This window comes from Platalea leucorodia, assembly GCF_965183815.1.
Source record: "Platalea leucorodia genome assembly, chromosome: 3".
Taxonomy (NCBI): domain Eukaryota; kingdom Metazoa; phylum Chordata; class Aves; order Pelecaniformes; family Threskiornithidae; genus Platalea; species Platalea leucorodia.
In genome coordinates this window covers 127,622,825-127,649,947 of record NC_138825.1, presented here as the reverse complement: position 1 = coordinate 127,649,947, position 27,123 = coordinate 127,622,825, and the positions used below count along the sequence as shown (strand labels likewise).

The following is a 27,123-nucleotide window of genomic DNA, read 5'->3' as shown; positions in this document are numbered from 1 at the left end:
AGTGTGAGAAAGACAAGGCAAAAAGCAAGAAGTGCTAAACAACAGTGAAAGATTTGCAGTTGCTACTCAGAGCGCCCACAGAGACACATCTACTCAAGAAGATTAGCAGATCGAACCCTGAAGAAAGAGGCTGTGACAGAAACTCATAAAACTGGACACAAGGCAATGCCTAGACAGTACCCCGAGCAAGAATCACGCTTCTTGCGGCCAAGAAATGAGAATCAGCCTTTATGGGGTCACAGCATGTTAGAACAGGATCCAAGCTGACTGTCAAAACAAGGCAGCATTATAAAATGGTCTTGTTGATCAAGATTCAATAAAACACTTTCACTTCTTAAAACAGTGCTATACCACCAGGAGGTTAACGTTATGTTCTATCACAGCCTGCAGAATGCTGTTTCATTTCATCTTCAGTTCAGATACACGGCTTACAGCAGTCTGCAACTCCCAGAAGGCACTAACTCATCTTCCTTAAGAAAGCAATTTTTAAGACAAAGCATTGCTGCTGTGGCCATGTAAATCTCTGCAGGCACTACCGTGATATTAAATACACACGTGTGTATGTGCGACACGCAATTTCATGAACTTGAGAAATAGCATGCGGACAGTTTGCCAGAGACTCATGCAGTAGTTGGCTGCATTCATCTAACTAAAAGAGAAAAATTAGTTTAAGAATACAACTAGAGGAGTTACTAGCCTGTCATATGCTGCTATCATGAAGTTGAGGAGGAGGCTGATGGATTGCTCTACACTGATTTGGTGAGTAGAAGGAAGGCGTTTGTTTAGCTGGTAGTAGATGGATGAAATGATTGTTTCTAGTCGAGACACGTTGATCTCTGTGTTATGATCCAAAGTGTTAAGGCCATTATCTCGGAAGGCTTCAATCATATTCCAGATATCAACAAGATGAACTAAAAATAAAGGAAAAAAAATTAACTTCTATTCTATAATGCATGCAAGCTTACTTTTATGGTACTGTTTCTGAATACCATGTTAGCTTTTACTTTGGAATGAACAGTTACTTATTTGTATTCAAAGTGAGAGAGAGACTCGATATTCATACTCAGTTCGGTCAGCCAGTTTAAAGTACCAGGGCAGTGCCCAGACATCTTGTGTGCCTTTTATTCCACCCTTCGACACCAGGGTGCTCTGACAGAAAAACTACGTAAAGGAGAAAAGCCATCTTCGATCATGCAGTGCGTTAGATATATTCATTTGAGAATGACATCAGCCATATTCTAAACACACTACAAATTGGTTACAATAATTTTGAACATCCTCATGCTGACTAGTAGTTGAGTATTGAAGGAGGAACTTGATGTTCCAGTTAAACTACGACTGTTTCCAGTTGATCCAGTTGCCAAGTCCAGAGCATAATACTTTGTAAACACAGGTCTAGAGCTCCAAAGCGTTTCCCTAAATTACCCTGCCGTATCTTAGCACATATCTAAGAAGTGTTAACGACGTAGAGAAAAAGTTTTCCAAAACCACCGTAAGCGATTTGCAGAACCGCATTTAAAAATATTTTAAAATGTTTCAAAGCTTTAAAGTTATGCATGATAATGGGAGAAGACATCGAAGGATCAACAGCAATCCATCAGTCTGAACTGAACGTGATCCAATAGTTACAAAGGACGGACTTATGTGCTAACTTCACAACTTTTGTTATCTTCCTTAACTTACAAAAAAGGGCCTGAGGTAAGAGTGTGATCTTTAACATTTCTTACATAAAACTCGTTTTTATATTTCTCACAGAAAAACCACACAACGATAAAAGCCAAGCGACTTATTCACACCACACATATGCCCCTGGATCACCCGGTGGTCCAGACAAAGATCATAAATGCACAGCCTCAGCCATACGTGCACGCGTGGCAAAGGTTACTCACGGCATATGCATGGCATCAGTGAACCGGGCCCAGAGCGTGCAATGCACTATAACTAGCACTTCTTAATACCCCTCTACTGATTAAGGGAGATTTTTAATTCAAAAGCATGAATTACAGACAAGAACTAACACTTTCCCCCAGGAAGGAAAGAGTTGCAAGCCCTCCATCAACCTGAAGGCGCTGCGGGTACTGCCACAACAGCCCGAGGAGACACAGGCAGCCCGGGCTCGGCTGCGCTACGGAGGAGCTACGATTTGCAGCGTGCAGCTGCACATGGCCTCTGCAGGAATCCTCAGCTCTTCCCCTGTCCTCTTCCACACCAGAGACACACACTACCGCCGCTTCACTGGCGGGAGGGACCTATTCCTGCGTACATTAGCCTGAGCTTTTTGCTTTGTCCAATTCAACACTGGCAGCAGAATGCAAAGCGGCGTCACCTATTCACCCGTGGATTAATCTTTGCTTTGGTGAGCTATCCAAGGTCAAAGGACCTGGAAGAGAATGAGAAAACTTACACTATTATGGTATGAACTTAAAAGAATTCCTTACGGTTGCTGCATTTCATATATGCCTCCGTGATCCGATCCAGACACTTGCGCGCTGGTGACTGCATCATGCGTCACCAAATCGTACCTGTGCCTAGCTGACGGGCGGTCTGCGGTACGCCACGACGGGAGAGCTCAAATAGCCTCAGACTGCCTGCATCCAACACATCGGGCAACTGAAACACGTCAAGCTGGCCCATATATTTTAAATTTTTGAAACATTAAAGAATAAAACTGGAGATATTAGAGAGTATTGGACAAAGCTCGCTGCCTCTTTTTAATTATATATTTAATCTCTGTTTAGTTTAAGTAACAACTACCATTGTCTGACAAAATCTTTGCGTACTCTTGCTATACTTAAAATTCACATGGGTAGAATATTTGAAACAATCATGCATGAGAAATTTTTGAAGATAAAGAGTAGTTATAACTTACGATTACATCTTTTTTGTACAAACCGCAGTTTACAGGCTGTTCGATACGTTGAAAGTCTGATGACATCAAAATTCTGTGCTCCTATGAATAAAAAAAAGTTTGTGTTTTTCTTTCCTCTATAACATGCAGCTTATCTGAGAGAATTACTTCAAAAATGGTATGAGTGTTTCTTCACATACATCATCTTTGTCATATGAACATGACAAAGATTTTCATTAGGTATCTCATGGCAAAGTGATCTGCAGCAGCGTATTATAAACTGGGCTAAGTTTGAGACTGGTGTGAGTACCTTGAAAGGAAGCAAGAATGAAGCGGTGAGTGGGTAGGGAAGAGGACTGCACTGATGCTGGAAGACGTACACAACGGGTACAAGCCACAGAAAGGGGGTGTTGGTACTCCTGCCACCATCGGCACTGCAGCCCCATCAGGAGCCTGCTTTTGGTCTCCCAAACAGATCCAAATCAGGTAAGAAGCAGAAGAAAAAGCACAGAAGAAAAACAAACAAACCAACCTTATCTTCACCAACAGCCTCCCCCTTCAAGATGTGTAAGTGTTAAACCCTCAAACACCACCACATCATGAAAGATTTGAACGCTATCATCTGTCACCAGTCTGTGCCACACCTACCGGTTCCAGCAATCACTGTGAACATTACAAACTTGAGCAATTTCAGAAAGTTGTGTTAACCCTCCGCCAAACCGACCTGCGCACCTCCTATACCGATCAAAGATGATAAACGATGTGGGGACGACAAAGGATACTGGTTTAAAGTCCAGTATTGATCATTTCTAATTTGGAAGCAGACAACAAGTCAAGTCTCGAAAATCCCATTATTCATAAACCAAAATGCCTTTTAAACGGCTCACATTTCAACAGTGTCAGTGGCTACGTCCTACAATCAGTGTCGTCCTCAGGCGTAGTCTGAAACAATCCAGTTGCACGTGGGCAACGGCACGGATGCTGGGACGCCTGGATTCTCCCGCGAGTGCACGAAAGCAGGACCTGCTGCAGTCTCTCATACTTCTCTCAAAGCTAGAGCCTAGAGGAGTAGAGAACTGAGGAACGGGGATAGCTGTGACTTACAGAATCCAGACTTCCAAAAGATACTTAAAAACAAGAACAAAAAGCCAAACCCACATCCTCCCGAAGAAGGCATCTGATTGCTATATCAGGGGGTCTTGCTCAAAGGTGATAACTTATTCCCTCCTACATTCTGAATTCAGAAACCAACTTGCAAATACCTCATTTGAATTACCTTTGTGTATGCACCCACTGACTCACAGATGCAAATTTAAGAAAGTATTCTTGGCTTTTAGATATTTTGTTACAGTTTTGCAAATACAATGCCAAAGCATCTGCTTCTTCTTAGGGACCGACGTACTGTGTCTTGAAAGTGGCATACAAGGATTATTTCTCTTCATCGCTGACGTGGAACGTGAGGTGAAAAGACTCTCGTAAGATCAGAGAGGAGGCTGACCGGTTCCCAACCCAAGGCTCCTACCCACGAGTAGCACTAGACTAGCCAACATCTGAGGAGCTTTCTGCTTGACAGTATGGTGCAACAAACTTCAGTGGATTATTTCACAGTATCATCTTTGAAAACTCGTCTCTGATATATTCAGGAAAGTACTTGGCCAGGTAACGCAAGCTGGAGTGTTCAGATCCAAGGCTACAAGAAAACAGCTCCTTTTGTATCTTCTATGCCATATTCTTTCAAAACTCTCAATTAGGGTGCACACTTCTATCTTTCAAACCACAGAAAGCACTTCCACAGACCATGAGTCTTCACAGAATGCTTTGTCTATATAAAATATATATATAAATGTATATAAAATATATGTGTGTATATATAAAAGGTCATTTAACAGCTACATGCAAAACCAAAAGCAAACATTTTCTGTTCTTGCCTTCCTGTGTCACCTTACCACGAAAGCTCCAACAAGGTCATTCTTCTAAACTATCTGAAGACAAAATGGGATGTGTTTTCAAGACAATCTACACAGCTCAGAATCACAGAATAGTGGAGGCTGGAAGGGACTGCTCTAGTCCAACCTCCTAGCGCCAGCAGGGTCAGCTACAGCAATTTGCCCAAGACTCTGTTCAGCCGAGTTTTGAATACCTGCAAGGATGGAGACTCCACAGCTTCGCTCAGCAACCTCTCCCACTGCTCAACCGCCCTCACAGTAAAAATGTTTTTTTCTCACATTCAGACAGAATTTGCTGGGTTTCAGTTTGTGCCCATTACCTTGTGTCCTGCCACCGGGCTGAGAAAAGTCTGGCTCCACCTTCTTTACAGCCCTCCGTAAGATAAACTCCGTACGTATTCCGCAGTTCAGAGAAATCAGAATAGCTTGCACAGAATTCCTGCCTGTCAGGCACCTCAGCAAGTACGACAAAACCAACCAACACATCCTCGGGTAGCACGTCCAACGTGGGTGAACGCCAAGGTCTACCCCTGTCTCACAGGAGCAATTATCTAAACGCTTCAGCAAATTTGTGTGTTGACCAACAACAAACGGTCACCGAAAGCACCAATTTACACATTGCACATCTACTCAGTGTATGAAGCTCACCTAGAAAGGAAAACATTTATGTGTTCACTTTTATAGTGAAATATTCCACCACAAGGCAGGTGAAGTTTGAAGACCTTAGACTTCTCATACGGATACGCTGAAGAGCCTTACAGCGAAAGGCAGTTCGGAATGTCTATACACCAGCTCTTATCACTGACAACGAGCAGCAAGAACCACAGCTGCAAGGAGACACCTTGTATAAAGGGAATGAGAAGAATTCTGAATATTTTTAACAATTTTGCCAAAGCTAAAAACTAGCAAGTCGATTTCTGGACTAAATGGTCACAGGACGACTACAACACTTTAAAGTGATGAGACAAATGTAATACTCTGATGCACCAGCCAAAGCATTTCTAGTGGAGAAGCACAACTGGCATTTGAAAAGATTCTGACGAGATGTCGTCCAGGGTATCACGCAAATTCAGTCGCCTTTGCTCAAGTGAAGCCGAATAGAGGCAGAGAAGAACAGGAGATGGGGTGCACAGCAGGCAGACGGCAGGAGTCAGCTTGTGCCATGTGTTGAACAAGCCAAAAAGGGACATGAGTACAAACCCAAACGCAAAGCAAGCTGCGAAGGTGGGGAGGAATACTATCCAAGACGGTCTCACGCGAGAGGAAGCAGATATAAATTAGCCAGGAATGAAACTGTTCCTGAAATTATAAGATGCTTGTAACCACAGTAAGGACGTAACTCTGGAAATCCCTCAACACAACAGCACAAATACACTGTTGCTTTGAGACAGACCTTCATCAGCCTGCAAGGGGAATTACAGGACATGCTTGCCTAACCTAGGAATTCCATTCAGTCCTGTGTTCCCGTGGGAAGGTAAAATAACATGGTGCCATGCGAACAGGCAATCTTTTACTTCTACCTGCACATGTCTTTTTCAAAGGCCATGTCTCATTCCTTTAAATTGTATTATCTCTGGACAGGCGTTTGATTTCTAGTAACAGTTACAGCCTCTCTTTCAATGAACGGTCCTGTACAAAAACCAACCCCCGAGCCCCTCAAACTGTTTCTCTTCTGAGTCACACTAGCACTGTGGTGCAATTTAAAAAAAAAAATTAAGGTAAAAGGTGATCTGTCTGTTGTCATTATTTATTTTAATAGCTGCCCACAAACTTTACATATTGCCATACATGAGAAATGTGAATGTCCCTTAAAAAAGGAGCTTCACAAAACCTGGAAACGGATGACCTTTCAGGCAGCTGTGACCCACCTCCTGCATCCTCCTCCTGCCCAGCACCCAGGGTGCTTTTCACTAGACGAGGCAACGGTCTTGTGGAAACAAGGTGTAAATGATCGGGTAAAACTATCAAAGCCAAGCTCTCAGTAAAGAATAAGTGACATTATGTCTTCAAATTTCTTACTTACTCATTTCCATGAACAGCTGTCTCTTCTCTGCCATTGTCCTCCTCCTCTTCCCACTCTCCTCAATCATTCTGAAGACAAAAATGGCAAACACTGTTTGTGCTAGAATTTCTGTTACAAGAGCAACTTACTGCGAACAACATTATTTTATCCCTCAGCTGAAACAGTTTGATTATATTTGGCAAACAAAAAGACCAGTAGAAAGACAGACATCTCTTCATAACGAACGTACTCCGTAACAGAGATACGCTTTGGACTTGGTAATACCTTTTAAAGCTGTGTGCGGTACAGGAAACATTAATTCTAAACATTTCAGTTGCTAATCTTACATATGCAACGCTCAGAGCTGCGTACATGTATATAGCAATATCACGTAAAGCATCCCTTTCTGTTCAAAGGGTTTTGGGGGTGGGAGGTTGGGTTGCCTTTAAACAAAAAACTCATGAGAATTCATTTAACTTTGAAACCTGATGCCTGAGGTCAAATCATATTTGTCAGGGAAGGAAAGATCTTAAATATAATTAAGATGGAAAGGAAAAAAACCCATATAGTTTGGTCACACAGGCCTCCCTTTCCTAGGAAAGCAGGTTAAAGAAGTGACAGCAACACAGTGGAACTTACACCCCAAGGTAGGGAGGCACAGGGACAATGTAGTAGCCCTTACGGCTTGCTTCGTATGTAGTCCTAAAAGACAGATGCTAAATTTCAGTCAACTCCAGTGAAAAAAAAAGCGACTTAATCCAGTATCAGTGTAAAATTTCACTTAAAATTACTGCATTATATTATTCTTTTGTTACCAGATTCACCAACTCATTATATAGGTTTTTAAAATGTCTTTAAAAAAAAAAGGACAAAAATACCAAACAGTTATTCTACAATTACACCAGAATCTAAGGGAGTTAGTCAGCTCACCCTCATGCAACATGGCAGGACAGATTTCATCAGGCTTAAATGTCAACCAAGGAAAAGAAAGTCGTGTCTTGGCACTTAATATACGCTCTCTGATTAACAGCTTCCCTCAGCGGTTGTCCATGGCCTGTTAATATTCTCTGGTGAAGATCTCGCAACACACATTCCTCTTGAAAGCCACCAAAACCTTTTTCCTTAACTGTTCATAAAGGGAAAATAAGCGTATGGTGGTATGAAGTAATCTGCAAATACATTTTATTTCCTTATTTTTTCCTACTTTAGAAAACAATAGACTCAGAACCAATGTGCTTCTGTATTTTTTTTTTTTTTTTTTAAAGGAAAAAACCTCAATGGCATTTTTGCAGATACGTAAAAGTTCCTCTGGTTTTCAGCTTCCTAAAATAAATTCATTTTATTAAATTATATAAATACATGCAAACGGAGTGTCGGATCTTCCCAGCCAAGGTCCCTCACCGCGCACCACCTCGAGCCGTGCTTCCCCGCGGGCCGAAGCAGGCCTTCCCGGCGCTGGGCACTGGAAAGCTGCCGGGGCGATTCCGCCCGCTCGCCCACCGGGTCCCGCTGCCCTCGCGCGCTGCCCCGAGCGTCAGAGGTTTTGGAACTAACTACTGCTCTCTTTAGTTCCTCCTCGCGTAAAACATGCGTGTCGTCTTGAAGAACGCCAGTTACCGTACCAGTAATTAGCTTTATTTCAAGTGCTAGCGCCTCTCTAAATTCCACAACAGATGGACCCCAAGGGGTAGATTAGTTATTTGATCTTTTAAGTTGTTTTTAGTAGAGACTATTGTATCAAGACATAAGGGACAATACCAGTTGAATCTTCTGCAACACCAAGAAAATAATCATGATAATATTAGATCTTCTTGTCCTGGGGCTTTGGGTGCACGTGTCCCTCATTCCACCTTCCTAACCCCCCGCTCCCAAGCCAATCTCATTTTTCTGCAAAGCTGGAACCAGTCCCTGGGAGCCTGCCTCACCTCCGAGCGGCACGACAGAGCGATACTAGAGACACCGTCACTTCTCCTAGCGATTACCTCCCGGAGCCGACGGATTCCAGCTAAACCCACGAGACAGGCTTCCTACCGCGCCTCCGCAGAAGGCACGGAGACGTGCTGCCACAACCCGCAAGAAAAAGCATCTGGCAACGCCAGACGCTCCCGCTCCCCACCGCCGCCCGCGAGGCTGCGCAAGCAGCACGGACGGGGCTGAGGAACGGACCCAAGGCAGGGATGGAGCAGGGTAGGAGACTAAGACTGTATATTAAGGGCTGCAATTGGTTTTGCTGCTGTCTGGTAACATGTACATGTAAAGTCATGCTATTACCATGGCATCAATCTCTCTCCCTGGGGACACTTTACTGCCTGGCAGGTGTCAGGATTTCAGTTTTTTAAGAGGTCGTTCAAGCTGCATGGACCACGGTCACAGAACGCTGTCATACATAATTCACAGCTAAATAGGTTAGACTGACCAAGATACACACTTTTAAAATTTTAAAGGAGCTAGCAATACCCTTCCTGCTGTCTGCAAAGCAAATGAGTGAATTATCTGTTCGGCAACGTCCTTGAAATGAGATCTGAATAAGTAAACCGGTCTCTCCATGATTATGAAGTGCTGCAGGGAGACACCAACAAAGCCTGATTAACCCATAGCTCAGGGATTCTCTTGTACAGATTTTTCAAGTACGGTCTCAGGAGAATCGTGTCCTAAGGAATGCCGTCTCAGGACCTCCCCCAGGTCTCAGGCCTTTCCCGAAGGGAGCAAAAGATCTGCAGTTTTCATTAGATGAACAGCTCAACAATCCTGTACCTGCTCACCAAAAATAATCAAACGTTACTGTTTGGATTCACAAGCTCTCCTTGCCGATTCCTTCCTGCTGCCATCTGTGAGGGGGCAAACATCTAGGAAATGATCTTTCTGGGCCAGAGTTACACATTCCAGAGCCAAAGAGTCAGAGCGGAGAGAGAAGAGACAAACGGGCAGATATTGGGAAAAGCTGTGGAAATTACATTAGTCATAGGAGATCTGTTAGAATAATCGACAAACCCGTTTTTAAAGCCTGAACAATCAGACACAGAAGGATCCCTTCCTGATGAAGCTGGACAGAAGAAAGATGGAAAGTCTACATTCACCTTCGCACTTTAAACCTCTCTCAAGTTCAAAACAGGAATGAACTAAAACCAGAATAACTGCAGTTACGCTAAGGATGCAACTTACAGTGCTCACCATCAGAAAACAAGAAGGTAAACTGCAGTTTGTTCCGCATTGGTTTTTTGGTTGGGTTGTTTTGTTTGTTTGAAGGGTGCGGGGCTGTTGGGTTTGGTGTTTTGGAGAGGAATTTTTTGGTGATTTTTTTTTTGTTTGGCTGGTTGTACATTTTTTTTTTTTTTTTACCATTTGTGGCACAACGCATGAGAACGTGCCAAGAAACATGCACGGATTGAAATGACAAGGCCGACACAAATTCCCAAGATGGATGCTCACCTTTCAATAGACATATGTGGAGAAAAAAAAACGCTCAGATGTATTTATGTACCAACAGAGGACAGTGTGAATGCGCTGGGGGTTCTCCAGTAGCACACTACATGTTTAAACAGGTACTTCTGAGGGCTTTTTTTCATCCAGTCTTGTTCTTCACATTTCGTGATGAGCTACTTCTAAATACTTGGTATCTACCTTCACCATTCCTCAAAACCCTGACAGACCGGCGATGCTTGGGGTGAGCGGTGTCCACAGACCAAGGCCTATCTCGGTGAGCAGCACCGCCGTTTTGTGCTCTCTGTAGCACACGCTACCATTTTAGCACGAGCTAACTGTACAGCACACGCTGTGTGACCGCTCTATGCTGACGGAGTCCCAAGTCCGTGCCTACAGCAACCAGGCACTATATTGCCACAAAAAGGACAGCAGCAACGTGCATCCAGAACTGTCAATACCTTACACCGTCAACAGAAGGAGGTTCTTACCCATTCAAAAACGCCAGCTTTGGCCCTGAAGATTTCCCTAACAGTAAGCCAGATCGCTTTTGTTGCACTTGAGTCATAAAAAGAACTCAGATACAAGGCTAAAGAGAGATTTAGAAGAAAAACATGCTTAGTCATGCTTAAAAGCCTTAATTATTTTATTGAAAAGTGCTACTGAGAGAATAACAGCAGCCTACTGGGCCAAATCCACCTTGCCAATGCAGTATCATGTCTCCAAACGGAACCCAGAGCAGATGTGCAGGGAAGAATATGAGAATGGGGCAAGAACACAGTAAAATTCCCAAGAACTTCCTCCCAAGTTCCAAGTTTGCAATGCCCAGACTTCCCGAGCCAAATGCGATTCTCCGTATTTAGTAACCACCAACAGCTTTCCCCCCCCCAAGCCTGTCTGTCTGTCCCTTTACTGCCCATAAACTTTTGACATTCACACCACTCTGCAGCAAGAATTCCCGAGCATGAAACCCACAGCTCAACAAATCACCTCCCTGGATTTTCTGCACCCGCCTCCTCCTATCAGATTCACAAGCTTCCTAGGTCTTCTACCAAGAGACAGGGAACGATCGACCACTATCCAGCCTCTCCACGACATTCATGATTTATGGATCTCCAACATACCTTCTCCCCAGCTGCCCCTCTTCCGCGCTGCAGGATCTCAGCTCATTTTGTCATTCCTTGGGCCGAATGTGCTTTGTGCTCCTACGAGTCCCAGTCGACACAGGCATATCGAGAAAGCTAGGCAGCCAAGCAAAGGCCAAACGAAGAGGGGTGACTGAAACAATGCGTATGTGTCTAACTAGGAAAAGCCCAGGATGGAAAACCACAATAGACTGAACAAGGAGGGGAGAGGTACGGATGAACAGGGATGACAGCTTTTCACGGGAATGACTGGAACAGCCATGAGCAGCAGAGCAGAACACACGGAACGTTATTTGAGTTGGACAAACTGAAAGAGGAGAGGTAAGGATCAAAATTGCTACAGACAGCAGAAAAAAAAACAGCTTTTCCAAAATAAAGTAACTCTGAATTTAAGTTTTCCTCTTTCGATGAACTATAATAATAAAATGCATTTCGTTTTCCTGTAGCTTTCCATACACGTAGCTACATGCTACCTGAAGGTGCAAATGCCTACAAACATCAGAACTTGCAGATGAAGAACCCATGCAGGAATCAATACAGGTTCAGAAGATGAAATTAGGAGGGAGTTTTAATAGAAAACTACCCTAAGTATTAATCAGACTTCTATAAAAACAACAGTAAACACTGTATCTTAGTGCATGTATTTGAAGGGGAACGGTCAAGACAAAGGGAAACGTTAATTCCTAATTTCAGTACTTCTTTAAGCATAGTCTTAAACCGCATACACAAATACCAAAAATGCCAGACAGCTTTCTGTGGTTTTGGCCATAGTACAAAATGCCCGACCTCCATCCAGGCTGAGACTTTCTAACGCCAGACAGTACAATTGTTTTCTACGGACTAGGCCTAATGGTTTCTTATTTCTTCCCTTGTGCTTCCTTCCCTCTACCCTTTGAGTGCTTCAAAGGCAAAGTTCATCAAAAGAGTCTATGCATTAAGATACCAAGACCTGGGATTAGCAGTGTTTAATTAAAGAATCTGCTTGCTTCCTTCCCCAACTCCAAATCACCGCTGAACCTCAGAATAACTACACAGAAAAGCGAGGTTCCCCAAAAGGTCCTTGCAGCACAGAAAGTCTCACTTGGCAGCAGAGGTACTTGAGCTTCTTGAGGGCCAAGCACTTTGAGATCCAGACAATACTTCTTGCTCTTTGTATAAAGCTAGAAATTAAACCTCTCTGAATTTCACAGAAAACTCTAAAAATATTTCTCATTAGGTCCAGAGATGTTATGCTTTAATTACTCCAAAAAGGCTAGATTTTGCTTTAAGGGCAGGGTCAAGACTGTAGTACCGAGTGCTGTCTTCTCCATGGCTCTTCTGTGGGATTGAGAAATTGTAAAATTGCATTCTGCACTCTTGGCAATTTGTAGGGCTGTGGGTTTTGTTTGTTTATTTTAAATAGAAACATAAGAACGACCATACTGTGTCAGACCAAAAGCATGGTCATCATCTTTCTGCTCCTTTTCGCCTCATGACTGGCTAGTTCCATTTAATGCTTCCTCCTACCTCCACCCATTTCTGTATCGGACAAGACACGAACAATCCTCAGCCATCATCTCTTTTCTCGGCAGAAGAATCTGGAGACTAGCTGTTTCTTACACAGAAATCACTCATCATTTATCTTTTTCATCTTCTACCATCCCTTTTCTTGTTCCATCATCTGCTTTCAGAGATGAAGGAGAAACAGGACAAAGTATTCAATCTGCAGGCACACCACTGCTTTATACAGCAGCAATAACAATGTTCTCGTCATCTTTTTTATTTTTTAAAAGACTCTTTTATTCTATTAGCTTTTTTTTTTTTTGGACTATGACTCAGCATTGGTCTGAAGCTTTCACAGAACTGTGCTCAAGCATCGGGATACTATTCCTGAGGGACAGCTCAGCGCCTAGGAGCAGACACAGAAACCTAGGACTGCCTGTTTATCCTCTCCCTTCTCTCACCCCCTTATTTGCAGAACTTTACATGCCTCTGCACTGGCATGAAGAGGAGAATAAAGAGGACATGAAATTCAATTGCTAACAGAGTCCTTCTGAAGAATTGGCTTGCGCTGTTACCGTGATTTCCTCCAGCAGACACCTCGCTGTTCACCCTCTGGCCACGGACCGTTTGTGATCACACACCGTCGCTCAGACAGCGACCGAGTTAGCCTGGAAACGGCGACACTGCAAGGGACTGATCTCTGGCTCTTCAGCTATATTTGTCTTCTTGCCCTTAGAGTAGGAGGATACGTTTTTCCTACCTCTACCCTACGCTGAGGCATTCTTAGCAGTAAGATAATGTAGTAGTCTGGTTTTGTTTTCCTTTCCCTTTCCCCACACCAGTGTTTTCCAAATGAGAAATCTATATTGCGTGATATAAAACAAATCTATTTTCTCTCTTGCTAAAAAGACACAGAAGTCACGGTCACAGTAAATACTATACTCGCAACTGAATCGAAAGAAAAATCAGAGGTCTACAGATTGCTTCAAGTGCTAAGCGAGACTAGCAGATTTTCAAAACACATAGAATCAGCGCGCATATAAATAACTGAAGAATAACACGGGAATTTCATTTCTTTAGCTTTACTAACACTCAATTCAGCCAAAGGCTGAAACTTCCAGTACTTAAAGAAATATGCCTGGACACAAACCATCTGTACTGCCACCAATCTTTATCAGAGGGGAAAAATCTAAAATCTGATAAAGATGCGAATTTCACACACCGAGGCGTTTCATGATCAACATCCTGTTTTGCTGTTCTAGCAAAAGCAGTGTCATCAAATAACTTACTCTGCTTCCAGTCGTGCTGATGTGACAGTGAGTCTACATTGGCTGTCCTGGATGATTTCCATAGGTATTTCTTCCTCAAAAAGCTTTTGTAACCCTTAGCAATCCGGGGAGGACACTTGCATTACGACAGCTCTTGGTTCACTTCAGAATAAGTACTAGGAGTAGGCTGAACCTACCACATTTTTCCTTAAAGGCTGTTAAAACCAGCTGCAGTTGAATTTGCATGCCAGAGCCAATCTCTTCTGGCTGGATGTCTCCCGAAGTTTCAAGGATTCTGATAAGCTGGAAGTAAACGTTAGTTCCACAGGTTTTGGTCTTCCCGTCAGTTCTTGCTCTGGCAGCATGGGCTAAATTTACACTCACCACCTAAGGTGGAAGTACAGAAAACTTGCAAGAGAGCACAAAAGTGCTCTGCTCAAGTCCGACTCGGTGAAATACAGAATTTCCTCCCTGCGGGGACAGAACAGTGCTTGAATTTGAAGTAAGAATGGTGCTGGCTCCCCAGAATATGGTTCTGCTTTATGTCAAGAGGCAGAGACTTTGTTTAAGGAAGAAAATCTGCAATCAGTAAGATGAACCCAGTACTGGCAAAGATTTTATCTTTTATGTGCCAGAGAAGTCAGTATAGGTACTGATACTGACTGCAGTCTAGAAGTCTTAGCAGTCAAGTACGCTCAAGCTGAAATCCGAAGTTTAAGAACTGAAGTTACCGCTGCAGCCAGCGCCCGCCACCCTGCAGACGGCGTTTGCTGATTTAACTTCAGAGCAGCCGCAGCCTGCTCCAACTCCAACTACGGCTGTCGCAACGCACGTGCTCAACTCGCTCTTCTAAGTATTCGGATTAGAGGCTGAGGCTGTTGAAAATTGCCGAGACATGGTCATATTATAATGATAATTTATTTTTACTTCTATGTAAGTGTGTGTATATGTCTGTATGTCTATACACATATATAAAAAAGGATTTTTTTTTTTACTGCAATGGGAAGACTAACCTCAAGCCCCATGGGAGATTTTAGTTCAAGATGCCTATTATTTAAATTCATAATGTTGAGAATCAGCAAGGAATTATTTGCGCTGCAGTAAAATATTCACTAAAGAAACATAGCTTATTTATTACTAAATTATACTAGAAAAACTCATTAAATGCTGTTATTTGTATATACTTGTTGCAAAGTAATGTTCACCTTAAAGCACAAAAATTGTGTAAGATATAGTACCTTACAAAACTAGTCGAGTATGTTTGATGCAAACCTTCAAGTTCACTATTTCCCTTTATCCATTCACCTCCTCCCTCTTTCAATAGCTACAGTAACACTGTTCACTTGCTTCATGACTAACCTCTGTGACAGAGTTAATACAAAAGCTAATTTATAAATTCCATACCAATAAATGTGGGGAATTCTACAGTCAGTCACCACCTAAAATATCTTCAAGAGCACCATAAACTCAAACATTTCTCTTATTTCTCTTGGTTTGTGTTCCCCCCCCCCCCCCCATTTTCCTGTTTATGTTCCATTCTTCTGTTTCACCGTTCTCCCTTTTCCTTACCTGTAAAAACTCTCTCCCCCACCCCAAACACAGCCATGCATTACACACGTACACCTGGCTGGATAAAACCCAGCGATGCAAAGTGAAGCCTAATGAGTGTTTTCCCCTTTACTTGCTGGAACAGGTTCAGCCGCCGCCGACTCCGGACCACGCACTTCTGCGGTTCTTGGTCACGCTTGTAGCTTAAGCACAAGAACGAACGCACGCGAGCCTCTCCGAGACTGTTAGGCCAATACTACAGGACCTGTCTTAAAAGGTTTCGCTCTTCTTGGAGCTCATCAGCTGTAGGTAACGGCCTAAATAAGCAGCTTTTCCTCTTCAACTCGAAGAGAGGGAGACAGCCCGTGTAATTCCCCTCGGCTAACGCAGCAGCCTTTATATTCTTGCACGGACTACAGCCACCACCTAAGTCGTCACTTCTGTTCTTCCCTAACTGCTATTATATCGACTTCCCACTATGTTCGGAATGACTTCCGAAACGTCCTCATTTGGGTTCCCTATCTGCAATTTCAGGTGCTTCCTCACTGCTCTTTGATTACTCCAATTTAGTCACTAAATCAGTTAATTAGCTAGAGAGATTTTTTTTTTTTTGCTTTAAAGTCAATTTTGGTTTGTATTTCCACCTTTATTTTGTACTTCCACCTTTAAGATACACTCCAAAGGAAATTCTGATCTTTATGATTTGATAACCATTTCCAGCCATTGTATTGCGTTGAAATGCAGCCTCATCAGCCAAACAGAAGAGCACAGAAATACAAGTGAATTTATGAATTATTAGAGTTTGTTCAGATTCTTGATGCTGCATTTTACCAGCAGAAATAATATTTGATGTCACTGATAAGACAACTGCAGTTGCTGTGTGAGGGTAAAATTGTGCTTATACCTATTTATAAATAACTTGTAATAAAAAAAAATTCAGAATACCAATTTGGGGCATATGCTGATCTGACATGTACTCGATGTACACAGTGAAGGAAGTTTAGTAACTTTCTGCCAATTTTCTGATTAGAAGGAACGCATCCCCACCGGTGGTTTAAAGAAAAGCTTTCATCCCCTGTCAGTTCATTCATTTTTAAAAATTTGAATGAACCTGCCATTAAGATGAAGATATTGAATAAAAATTCGGGGCATATCTGTACTTGCAGAAAAAGTTATTGCTGTTGTATCTGGTTTAGCGCTTCAATCATTTGTTTTGGGCTTCTAAACTTGTATGGCTTCAACTGCCATTTGGTTGAAATAACTTTAAATAATTTCTAAATTGTCATAAATGCTTTGTTAATTTCAAAGTATAAAAATAAATTTATCTGTGGTATAAAGGTGCTTACATTTATTCATCTTAGACGGATTTCAGTAAAAAGATGCGGAAGTAATTTTATTTTTCTTTACTAACAATTTGAACAAAAAAAACCCATAAAGATTGATTTCATTCCCTCATCTCCCTCTCTGTCTATCCAAAATATCTGATGCTGTCTTACTCATTTCTTTGTTCGCCATCCTCTCTTGGTTCATATTCCAATCTCCCTTTCACCAGCAGTCAAACATTAATATACGTAATTGATTAAAAGTATTCCTTCCTTCCCCTCTTACTAGGAAGAAGGCGGCGATCTAGAAGTTATTTCAGGGGGACACATCTAACACACTTAGACCAAAACCCAGGAAGACAAAAGATAAGCCTTTTATATTTATGCAAGTAGACTGGCAACATCTTCTTTTAAAGTATATTTTAACCATTTCTGATAATTCTGCTGGTTTAACTTAAAATTTTAAACTCTGTTCCCATCACTGTATGGGATAAGTCATTGAAGGATAAGCAATTGTGCACAAAAGTATTAAAAATACTTTAAAATGTTACTTCTGTATCTACAGCAAGAGGAGTAACAGAGCATCTTTGAGAAATAATATGCGTCTTCTAGTAGCATAGTCTCCTAAAAACTGAAAGGTCTGGATCTCTCACAGATTTCTAGGATAAAGCTTTCTTACAAGTATTGGACTCAAATGCTTGCCTGAGATCTTTACAAGTCAAAACTGACTTCGGTCTAGAAGAAGGCCTAGTTGAAAAAAACCACTAGCCTAAGACCAACAGAATGGATTAGAACTTTGCAGCGAAATTCTATAAAAGTCAATGGTTCCTTTTTTTTTTTTTTTTTAAATAAATACAGTGGATCAAGCTACTTTTAAAGAAGATTTCACAAAAACATTCACATACCAATCAGTAAACTTTCTTAAAAATGAATGGGCAATCAAATAGTTTAGGAAAAAAAAATTAGTACCAAGAACTAAACATTTCCCTACTCCACACCTTGCCATTGTTTAAACTGCAGGATTCTTTCCAAGGCATAAAATGCCATCTGTTTTGTTTGTACAGGACACTGCACGCAGCAACGCATCCTCAGCCAGTCTTCGTTGCTTTAATTTGCCGTTACGGAAAACGGCCATAGCATCGGTCTAAGCCCCAGTAGGAGACCACCACCATCTTCCCTCCTAGTAAGGAGCTGATAGAGATTTTACGAGATACAAGGTAAACAAAGATGGAACAAGCAACAATATTTAATCACGGGTTCCTTTAAAAACCTTCAAAAGCTTTTAACACTATTTTAAAAAAAAGCTCCAGATGACCTCAAGACAAAATAGAAAAAATCCAAATCCAGGTAGAGTTCCAAAGTATCCAAATTCCTGTAACACAGCAAGATTTCACTTCACGTAGGTAGCTACTTGTTCAATGCCCAGAACAGGAAGAAATCCCTGCCCTAAAGAATTTACAGGTCAGGTGCGAGACTATAGACGGGCTGAAGAGACTGACAGTAGGCACTGTATGTTAGTAGCCTACTTCGTGTGAAGTTTAAGTCACAAAGAAAGCTTTAAAAGAATACTACAAGGTCTTATTTTATGTACGTAGCAATATATATTCATTTTTAGTAGACAGGGAATTGTTAAGCACAGGGAACAGGAAAACTGCAAGCCATTAAGGACAACACTGCATGTTTAAACACATCTTCACAGAATCATAGAATGGGTTGTGTTGGAAGGGACCTTAAATATCATCTGGTTCCAACCCCCCGCCCTGGGCAGGGACACCTTCCACCAGACCAGGGTGCTCAGAGCCCCATCCAACCTGGCCTTGAGCACTTCCCGGGATGGGGCAGGCACAGCTTCTCTGGGCAACCTGTTCAGTGCCCTCATATTGCAGAGTCAGATCTGTTTTCCAGCAAACTAAAGACAGGAGGCATAAAAGTCAGGACACAAAGTGCCTAGAATACAAAAATGCTTTTCTTGAATAACTGGGGAGCCATCACAAACTCATTTTTGTTTATTGCCCAAAAGCCTGAGGAATAGAAGTGGGTTTTTACAACCTGCCCTGTTGATTGTGAGGCTGTAGTTAAAGGTAACGTCTATACATAAGATTTACCATGAGCCTGCAAACAAGAGCAAATTCAGCAGTTAAAATTGTTTCCTTAAAATAAAGCAGTGTTAGTGTTAGATAAGATAAATGAAATACTACACCATGATTTTCAAGCAATGAGAAGTTGGAAATATCCTAATTAATAGCTTACCCCTCCCTCTCAGGAAGGGAAGGCTCATCTTTGTTACAACACTGGAGGGGATTTCTGTGCAATCTGTGCTTCCCAGCTTTGCAGTGTGAATCTTACAAACCCCTTTCTAGCCATTTTAATCTGTGGGTTCCCAGAACTGCTTACTAGAGCACAAGAGAGAATTCTAAAATTGCCTCTTCACCAAAATGAAATATTTATTAGGAAACGGTTTGAGTCACACTTTCGCCCTTTTCTCTATTAACCTCAATTAACAGATCGAGCATGAACAGAGTAAGGGATGCACCACCAGCAGGACAACATACATACGCGAACACCGACAGAATGCAAACTAACCCCGACCTCGGGCTGGCGGGTGACAGTATAGAGCATAAGCACTACTCTCCTCCCAATCCATCCCCATCCGTAGAAGATAATACCATTTTCAGTATCTGTCATCACCTCTCGTTCTCTATCGCTTGCTACCATCTTTGCCAATCAATAGTAACCCACGCAAGCCCTTCCCTGCCCGCCTCACTTCGGATGTAATCGCCTTAGATGAAAAGTTTCAGCCCATCAGAAAAAGTCCACACAAGCGGCTCCTTGGGCACGCCTGTAGAGACGGTAAATTCCAGTCAAAGGGGTAGTGACAAACACCTGGAAACGTGAGCTACTTTCACTACCACAACTGAATTAGGGGAAAAAAAGCTTAATTCTTTACATAATGATAATTTTATCTCCTACATCAATTTAAAATGTAAAAACATCCTCACCAGCTTCTCAAGTCTACAAAGTTGTCAGTTTTTTTGAAAAGTGTTAAAAGTTACTAAAAGGGTATGAGAGTATAGAATAGGGAATTTACATTAATCTAAACTTAAAAGCGTATCTGCCATTTACCACAGTCAATGGGAAAGCGAACATACACGTAGTCCCAGGTACAAGACCACCTGAGTTTCGTCTGAGCTGCCAGAAACATGCAACGCCTCCTTCAAAAATTTGGCTGTACTAGTTGTCAAAACCACCAATGCCTCCCTACTGCCTCAGTACTTCCTTTGATGTGATCATTCTATTAAAATATAAATAAATAAAAGAATAGCACACAATAATTAAAAGATAAGATTCTATAAGCACTGCAAAAAAGATAAATAAACAAACTCAAGGAATGCTGTTGGGCTTTCTACGTGGCATTCTGCCTGTCCCCAGAGCACCTCTCCCTGGATGTAACTCCACCACGCCTACACGGCGCAGCTGCTCCCCCGTGCAATCCCAGTTAAGCCTCTCAAGACTTGCAGGCTTCCTCATATTGCAAGGTATTAAAAAAAAAAAAAACCCAAACCATATTTTGGTTGCATCCACTAGGTACCCAGGGCAAGAAACACTTTAATGTATCTACTTCATAGCACACCTACTTCCAAATAATTTGCTGTCTGCTCTGCTATACAACCTGTCGGCTCACAATCATACAGCAAGTTAACCGATACCACTACCCAGGCAAGTTTTCTTAATGTCGCTGTTGCCGTAAGTTTCTTCTCACAGCCTATTCAGCTGCTAGAAAAAACGGACCTACAAGCATTGGCACAGAACACGTTATAGTACACCTGGGAGCTTCAGCCCTACCCTGCCTCCCATCTCACTTCTCTTCGCACTCTATATTCAAAAAACCCCTTGTAGAATACTCAGCCCTTAACATCCAGCTCTACGCGGCCGCCTGTTGCTGTTCCCGTGTCCATGTCTGTGACACACGCAGAACTCTGACAGCTGCTTTTCTAATCATCTGATTCGACAGCATTCCAAATATCCGACCAACTGCGGGCACAAATGAAGTTTTTTCTTTCTTTAAGAAAGGAAAAACAAAATAAGCCAATTGTAAAACTTGAATTGATCATGCTTGCCACTGTCTTCTGTAAAACTAAGAGCTTTTACCCCTTAGCTTTGTCACTTTTCCTGTTTTTAAAGAAATTTAAACCAGGGACGAGGCTCCCTCACTGTTTGCTTTATGGCAAAACACCCTCCTCATTCCTCCACCTCTTAAATGAAGTAAAAAGCTGCACTAGAAAGCAGCAAGCCTGATAAAGACTAAAAAATACCTCACGCTTGCAGTCAGTCAGTAACTACTTACAGTAGAATTATGATGCTTTTAAGGGTTTTGTAACTACAGAACACACCTTATACATCCAATCTTTTTAGAAATGAATTGATACCTGCTGTCATAATGCCATTCATTTTCAAAGAGATACAACTGGCCAAATAAAATTCCACAATGGATATCACATTATAAGATCTACCATTTCTTCCAGATTTAGGTTGCCTAAAAATCTTCATTGGTATAAGTATTTTTAGAAATCTGCATTACTTAAGCACAGCTGAGAAGCTGAAACACTTTCACTCCTTCTAGTAGTCCTTGAAAGCCCACAGGACTGGAAGAGACCCATGAAACTATTTAAGTTTAGCCACAGTTTATCAGTAGAAACCTGTTTAAATGCTAAACCAAACATACACAATACAATCATGATTTCTTCTCCCTGGTTCTCAAGCGGAAAAAAAAAAAAGAAATATTAACTTAGTACAAATATTATGAATTAAAATCCTTATCACCAGATAACATAACCCTGAAACCACAAAGTAAAAAAAAAAAAAAAAAGTAGCAGTGATAGATAAAGGCAAGAGATCGGGCTGTGCTGTGAGTGGAATGCTGAAAGCCAGCCCTTCACACCTACTGGGAAATTGTCTCTGTTTCTGTCAGGTGATGTATTCTGAAACTCCAAGGGTAGCGTCAACACTACAGGCTACCACCTCTGGGCTAAGAGAATTATCTACCTTTCTTTTTAAAAGAAGTTCTAGGAAACTATTTGCAAGAAGTGCCTTATCTGAGTACATCAGATAGGTTCCAGAAAAGCTTGTAACAGACCAGCCGCAGGAAGCCAGGCTCTCTGAAGTACGCAGAGCATGTGCTCCGCGCTCTGGTTAACGCACCAACTAATCCCCAAGTCACTGGTTTAAACTTCAAGGCTTGATTTTCTCCCTCTTCAAAAACTGTCAGCTTGCACAACGTACCACAGATAACATACGACCATGGCTACAAAGAATCGTAAGTTGTCGCTCCTAATGCCACCCTGTGGTACGCAGTGTGTAATATAATTAAACTGATGGAAAAATTATGCCTTTTTATCAACCCTTTACGATGCTGCAAAAGCCCTTGTTCTTGTATTACGGCTTCTTCCTAAGTTTTCTATACCATTCATCACTTCTTACAATTCATCTTACTATTGAAACACCTAGGTTCTGTGATAAAGCAGAAGCCTGAGCGTATTAGCTGCAACGTGTAAAGGAGTTCACCATTCTCAATAACCTACAGCCTAAGACAAGGAGCAGGCTGCTGCAAACAAACAGGGAGTTCGAGACAATGCCGAGCAGCCTGCCAGCAGTCTGAACGCTGTCACGGCTTCTGTATTCATCACAACAAAAACTTCAATGAACTATGAGGGAGGTGTCACAAGATGCTTCCACGGAGGTCTGCGGGATGTGCCCTCTTAAATGGGAGATCATGTAACAAGTGGGCAACAAACTCGGGCATCCAAACACCGGAGTGGGGAGCTCCCTTCTTGGGAACAAGACCTCGGTGGCAGACTGGGGATAAATCATCAGACAGCTACAAAACGAAGACAAGAATCCCATGTATGATAACAATAAGAAGCAGAAAGCCAAACAGTATTTAAATAGGACAACACAGTCACGGCAATGACCTAAGCAAGCTACCTCTGGAGTAGCATCCTGGACAGATGAAAGCATAGCAAGAACTTAAGGGTCAAAGGAACGATGTTGTTGGTAACGTGACATGAATTGACTAGTCTGGAAAAGAACTTCAGAAAAGACTGCAGTATTGGCCACGGACAGCCTTTGCAAAACGTGCGTGTTCTGGTGAGAGGTTACTGCTCAGTCTGCCCTACGCTGTCTGCAGTGATTAATTCTCCTCTTTCCAGCTTCCCTAAAAAGGAAGTCTCCAGGTCAGTAGCGTGTTTGCCTTTATCTAAATTCTCCATTAATTCAAAATATCTTTTGGAGAAGGGGAAACACAAAAAGCAACAGCCTTAAACCAACACTTTTGGGTTACCTCCTTTCCTTTGGGCGTACTTTATATCATCAGCTAGCAGTATAGGATCATAGACACTTACCAGGGAAAAGAAAGAAGGGGGGAAAAGGGAGGGGGAAGAAAAAAAGCCCAATTCTTCAGTCCAGCATTTCCCAACTTTTAAAACCTGGAACTGAGACTTCTGACTTTTTGAGCCACTGGTTCAGGCACGTGGAATGTTTTGTCACTGGGCAGCCACACCAGCCAGAGCATCAGACTGCACAGTCAGTTTCAGGAACCAGAGTAAGAAAAGAAAACTGAAAGTAGAAAGCGTTTTTAAAGGGCAGTCACGCACAACTATTGACCAAATTCTGACTTTAACAACTCAGATTCTATTAGACGTGGATTTTCAAGCAGCACAGAAACAACTTTCAAAGCATCCTTGTGCCGTGCAGCCCGTTCTCGGTGCCTCACCAACACCCTGCGAAAGGAGAACGTACTCCACTGGTGCTCTGCACACCACTAAGGGTCTCCTAGGTCTCCGTAAGAATATCCACCGGCTTCACCTTCACCCCAGCTAAGGGATCTGTTCCATGAGAATGTAATTGCATGTGGGTTTTTTAAATACAGGATTGCATCTCGCATAGGAATATTTTTACATGTCAAATACCTCACATCAAATGCAGAAATCACTACTTCATACCAAAGTTCATCATAAACAAAAAATTGCGAGATAAGTTACACGAGTGTGAACAAACAGGTAACTGAAATCATTCACATAACACAAGTTCTTAAGTTCAATACCACAGGTAGTCACAACAGATCACATTACCTGAATTACACTGAGAGGTCTCTCAGGGCAACTTCCACTTTCCTCAGCTCAGTTCCTTCTTCAAACATTTAAAGACAATCTAAAAAGATGGGGGGAAAAAACAAGGTTTTTTCTCCAAGAAAGATGTGGTTTTCCACAGAAAAATAACACCTCCCCCCTATTTTGCAGTTACAGCTATGATTATGCTACTTTTTCCCTGATTGTGTCTCCCGTTAATTACAAAGAAATGAAGCCTGCAGATTCTGCATCTATGCGAGCATCTGTCTGCTACAAGATGAAACAATAAGACACAGCCAAAACCGCTCGGGTGCCAGGACCGTTCCCGCTGCCAGCCACCAGGCTCCACAAAGAGAGCAGCGACGGCAGAGCGTGGGGCAGATAAACCCCCGAGGCTCTCTCCAAGGTATCTGCGGCCCGTCGAGGAGCACCCTCCGTCCCAGGCCGCCGCGCTCGGCAATTCCCCCGCGCCAGGCCCGGAGCCCGGCAAACCCCGCCACCGCACCCGCAGCTCCCGCGGCTGAGGCGAGGGGCTCCGGCTTGGCGCTGCCGCCGAGACCTTGCGGGCAGGAAGGGCGCGTCCCGGGCCCGCCCGCCCGCCGGTCCCTGCCCGGGCAGCGGCGGAGCGGGGGCACCCTCCTCCCCACCAGGCCCCGCACCCTCCCACCCCGCGGGCGGTAGCGGAGCTCGCAACGGGTCCGCCTCGGCCCCGCTAGCGCCTGCCTCCGTCCCGCCGAGCACGCACCTCTCCCGGGGGCGGCGGTCGGGGGGTCCCGGGGCTGCCTGGGAGCGGGACGCACCCTCCGGGCGGGCCCCGGCCGCCGCTGGCCGCCGCCGCCGGCTCCACGGACACGGGCGGCCAAGCGCCTCAGCCTCCCCGCTCCAACGGTCCCCGGCCGCCTCGCGGCGCCCAGCCAATCCGAGCACGCCTCCGCAGGGGCGCGCGCACTCTCGCCAATCTGAGCCCGCGCTCTCTTCACCCCCCTCCGTCGCTCTCAACCAATCGGCAGCCGAGGCCGCCAGCCCCGCCCCTCCCTCCCCGCACGACGCCGCCTGGCCGCCAATCACGAGGCAGACGCTTCACCGGCGGCGGACGTGCGTGCGCTCACCCCGCGCGCTCCCCCCGCTCCCTCAGCCAATCAGCGGCCAGCGCCTCCTGGCGCGCTCCCGGCTGTGCCACAGCGCGCGCGCGCGCGCGCGCCGCCGGCTGCTCGGAGCGTCCCTCGCCTCAGGGCGCGGCGGCGGCGCGCAGGCGCAGTGCGGGCCGCGCTGAGGGGGCCGCGCTGACGGGGCCGCCGGGGGTGCCTCCAGGGCTGCGGGGAGTGAGGGAGGCCCGGCTTCTTAAAGCCGGTTAAGCGTCTGGAGGTAACCGTGGAAACCCTGTTCTGAGCCTGAGGGCGACCTGTCAGTGGGACAGGGGGAGGCCCGGCAGGGGCGGCCTCTGGTAGAGCGCTCCATGGTGTTGCTGTGACTCCAGAAAGCAAAGTGCGGTGTGTGTATATATGTGTATACGTATATCAAAGCCCCACAGAGCCAGTCGGCCTGGTGCCACTCAGCGCATGCTGCTGGGCGCTGAGTTGCGGCCTGGTTTTGTCCACAGGAGCGTTGGCGAGTTTCAGTCCTGAAGCTCCGCATCAGAAAAGGCCGAGGGCCAGGGAGGGAGGTGAGGGTGCGGGATGGAGCCTGCAGCAGTCAGCCCGCAGCCAGCCCCTCGGCAGCCATCGCCCAAGCAGTCTGCAGGATCCCCCACCGAAGGTCAGGCGCTGGCGTAGTGCCTTAGCTCTCTCAGTACGTCTTGCTATGCCTTCAACAGCTTTTGTCGGCTGGGAGGGCAGCTTTGGCTTGTGAGGAACTGTGCACGTCAAGGACGTGTCACTTGTACACCAGGGGTCTTCTAAAGGCACCCTGCTGCGTCGTACAGCTTCCCGCACCAGAGTAATAGCAAGTTTTTCAAATGACAATCTCCCCTGCTCCATTCTTTGACCATCTGTGTCTCGCTGGATAACGCCATTGCATAGCAATCAGCTATATTACAGCTTGGCTTGCTGGCAACCGACCCTAGTACAAACAGTCACAGCAATGACTAGTACGTGAGTGTTTTCTGAGGAAGATTGGACAGGACGGGCATCTGTTCCAGGCTGTGCATGCAGTCTCCCTCTGATCAGTCTCCCTGTGTGGAAATGCCATGGTTCCTTCTGCAAAATGTTTTCTGTGCCTGTGGGGAAGGAACAGGATTCTGACACTGTGTGTGGAGAGGAGGGACTACTAACATTTTGCATGTGTGTGAGGGAATAGGAAAATGAGAGGAAAAAAGTGCTGCTTAGACATTCTAGCCAGTGCTGCGTTAATGTTTATTCCGAGCTATATATGTGCAAATGATAGCACATGGGCTTTTTCCCCGAATCCTGGAGCCAGGCCCACTAGCAGCCCTGGAACCAGATTAGGCAGAGGTGGTGTGGAGCGTTGTTTCTGCTGGCTGCATCTATGCTAGTAAATTAAGTAGCAGCAGGAGGTAGGCATTGGCACTGGAATTTGATGGTACTGTTTAACTGTTGAAACAGTTAAGCAACCAATGTATTTTAGTGTGTATATGTATAAGCTCCAGCCCAATTACTGTTCTCCCAAACATCCTCCAGGCAATTCTGGGCATCTTGCATGGGATAGGGGCCGTTCCTGGTAGGCGGTTTGGATAGAATCACCGTTTCGTGCAGTCTGACGGGTTTCGGTAGTGTGGCCGCAGCCCGTGCCGTGCCGTACAGTCTCGTGCCTGCGACTAACCCTGGGCAGGTGTCACACACGAGTCTAAACGCAGCTGCTGACCTCGCTCCCTGTGGAGTGGCTTGCCCGAGACGTTTTGCAGGACGCGCAGTATGGCGATTGTAACCTTTCCTTCCTAGGAGCCCAGAGCTGAACGCTTTACGCCAGCTGTGATCTGACCAGTGCTGAGAGAGGGGAAGGATTGCTTCCCTCAATCTGCTGGTGGCTCTCTGCTTAATGCAGCCCAGGACGCCCTTGCCC

At 44.2% G+C, this 27,123-nt stretch overlaps 1 protein-coding gene across 8 annotated transcripts in view; it reads right to left on the bottom strand.

The window, feature by feature from the left end:
- Nucleotides 1-24,900, bottom strand: part of DTNB (dystrobrevin beta) — a 219,137-nt gene extending 194,237 nt beyond the window's left edge. For 5 of the 8 annotated variants that reach the window (XM_082307455.1, XM_082307457.1, XM_082307458.1 and 2 more), the window contains exons 1-5: nucleotides 24,851-24,900; nucleotides 24,109-24,187; nucleotides 6,818-6,885; nucleotides 2,870-2,950; nucleotides 698-911 (exon numbers count right to left, since the gene is read on the bottom strand). In XM_082307455.1, coding sequence (XP_082163581.1) covers nucleotides 698-911; nucleotides 2,870-2,950; nucleotides 6,818-6,884 — 362 coding nt within the window. In that variant the 5' untranslated portion in view covers nucleotide 6,885; nucleotides 24,109-24,187; nucleotides 24,851-24,900. Of the gene's footprint in view, nucleotides 1-697; nucleotides 912-2,869; nucleotides 2,951-6,817; nucleotides 6,886-7,435; nucleotides 7,494-24,108; nucleotides 24,188-24,850 lie in introns of those variants that run through there. The other 3 variants (XM_082307456.1, XM_082307461.1, XM_082307462.1) reach the window with 3 other exon arrangements.
- Between the last annotated feature and the right edge of the window lie 2,223 nt (nucleotides 24,901-27,123).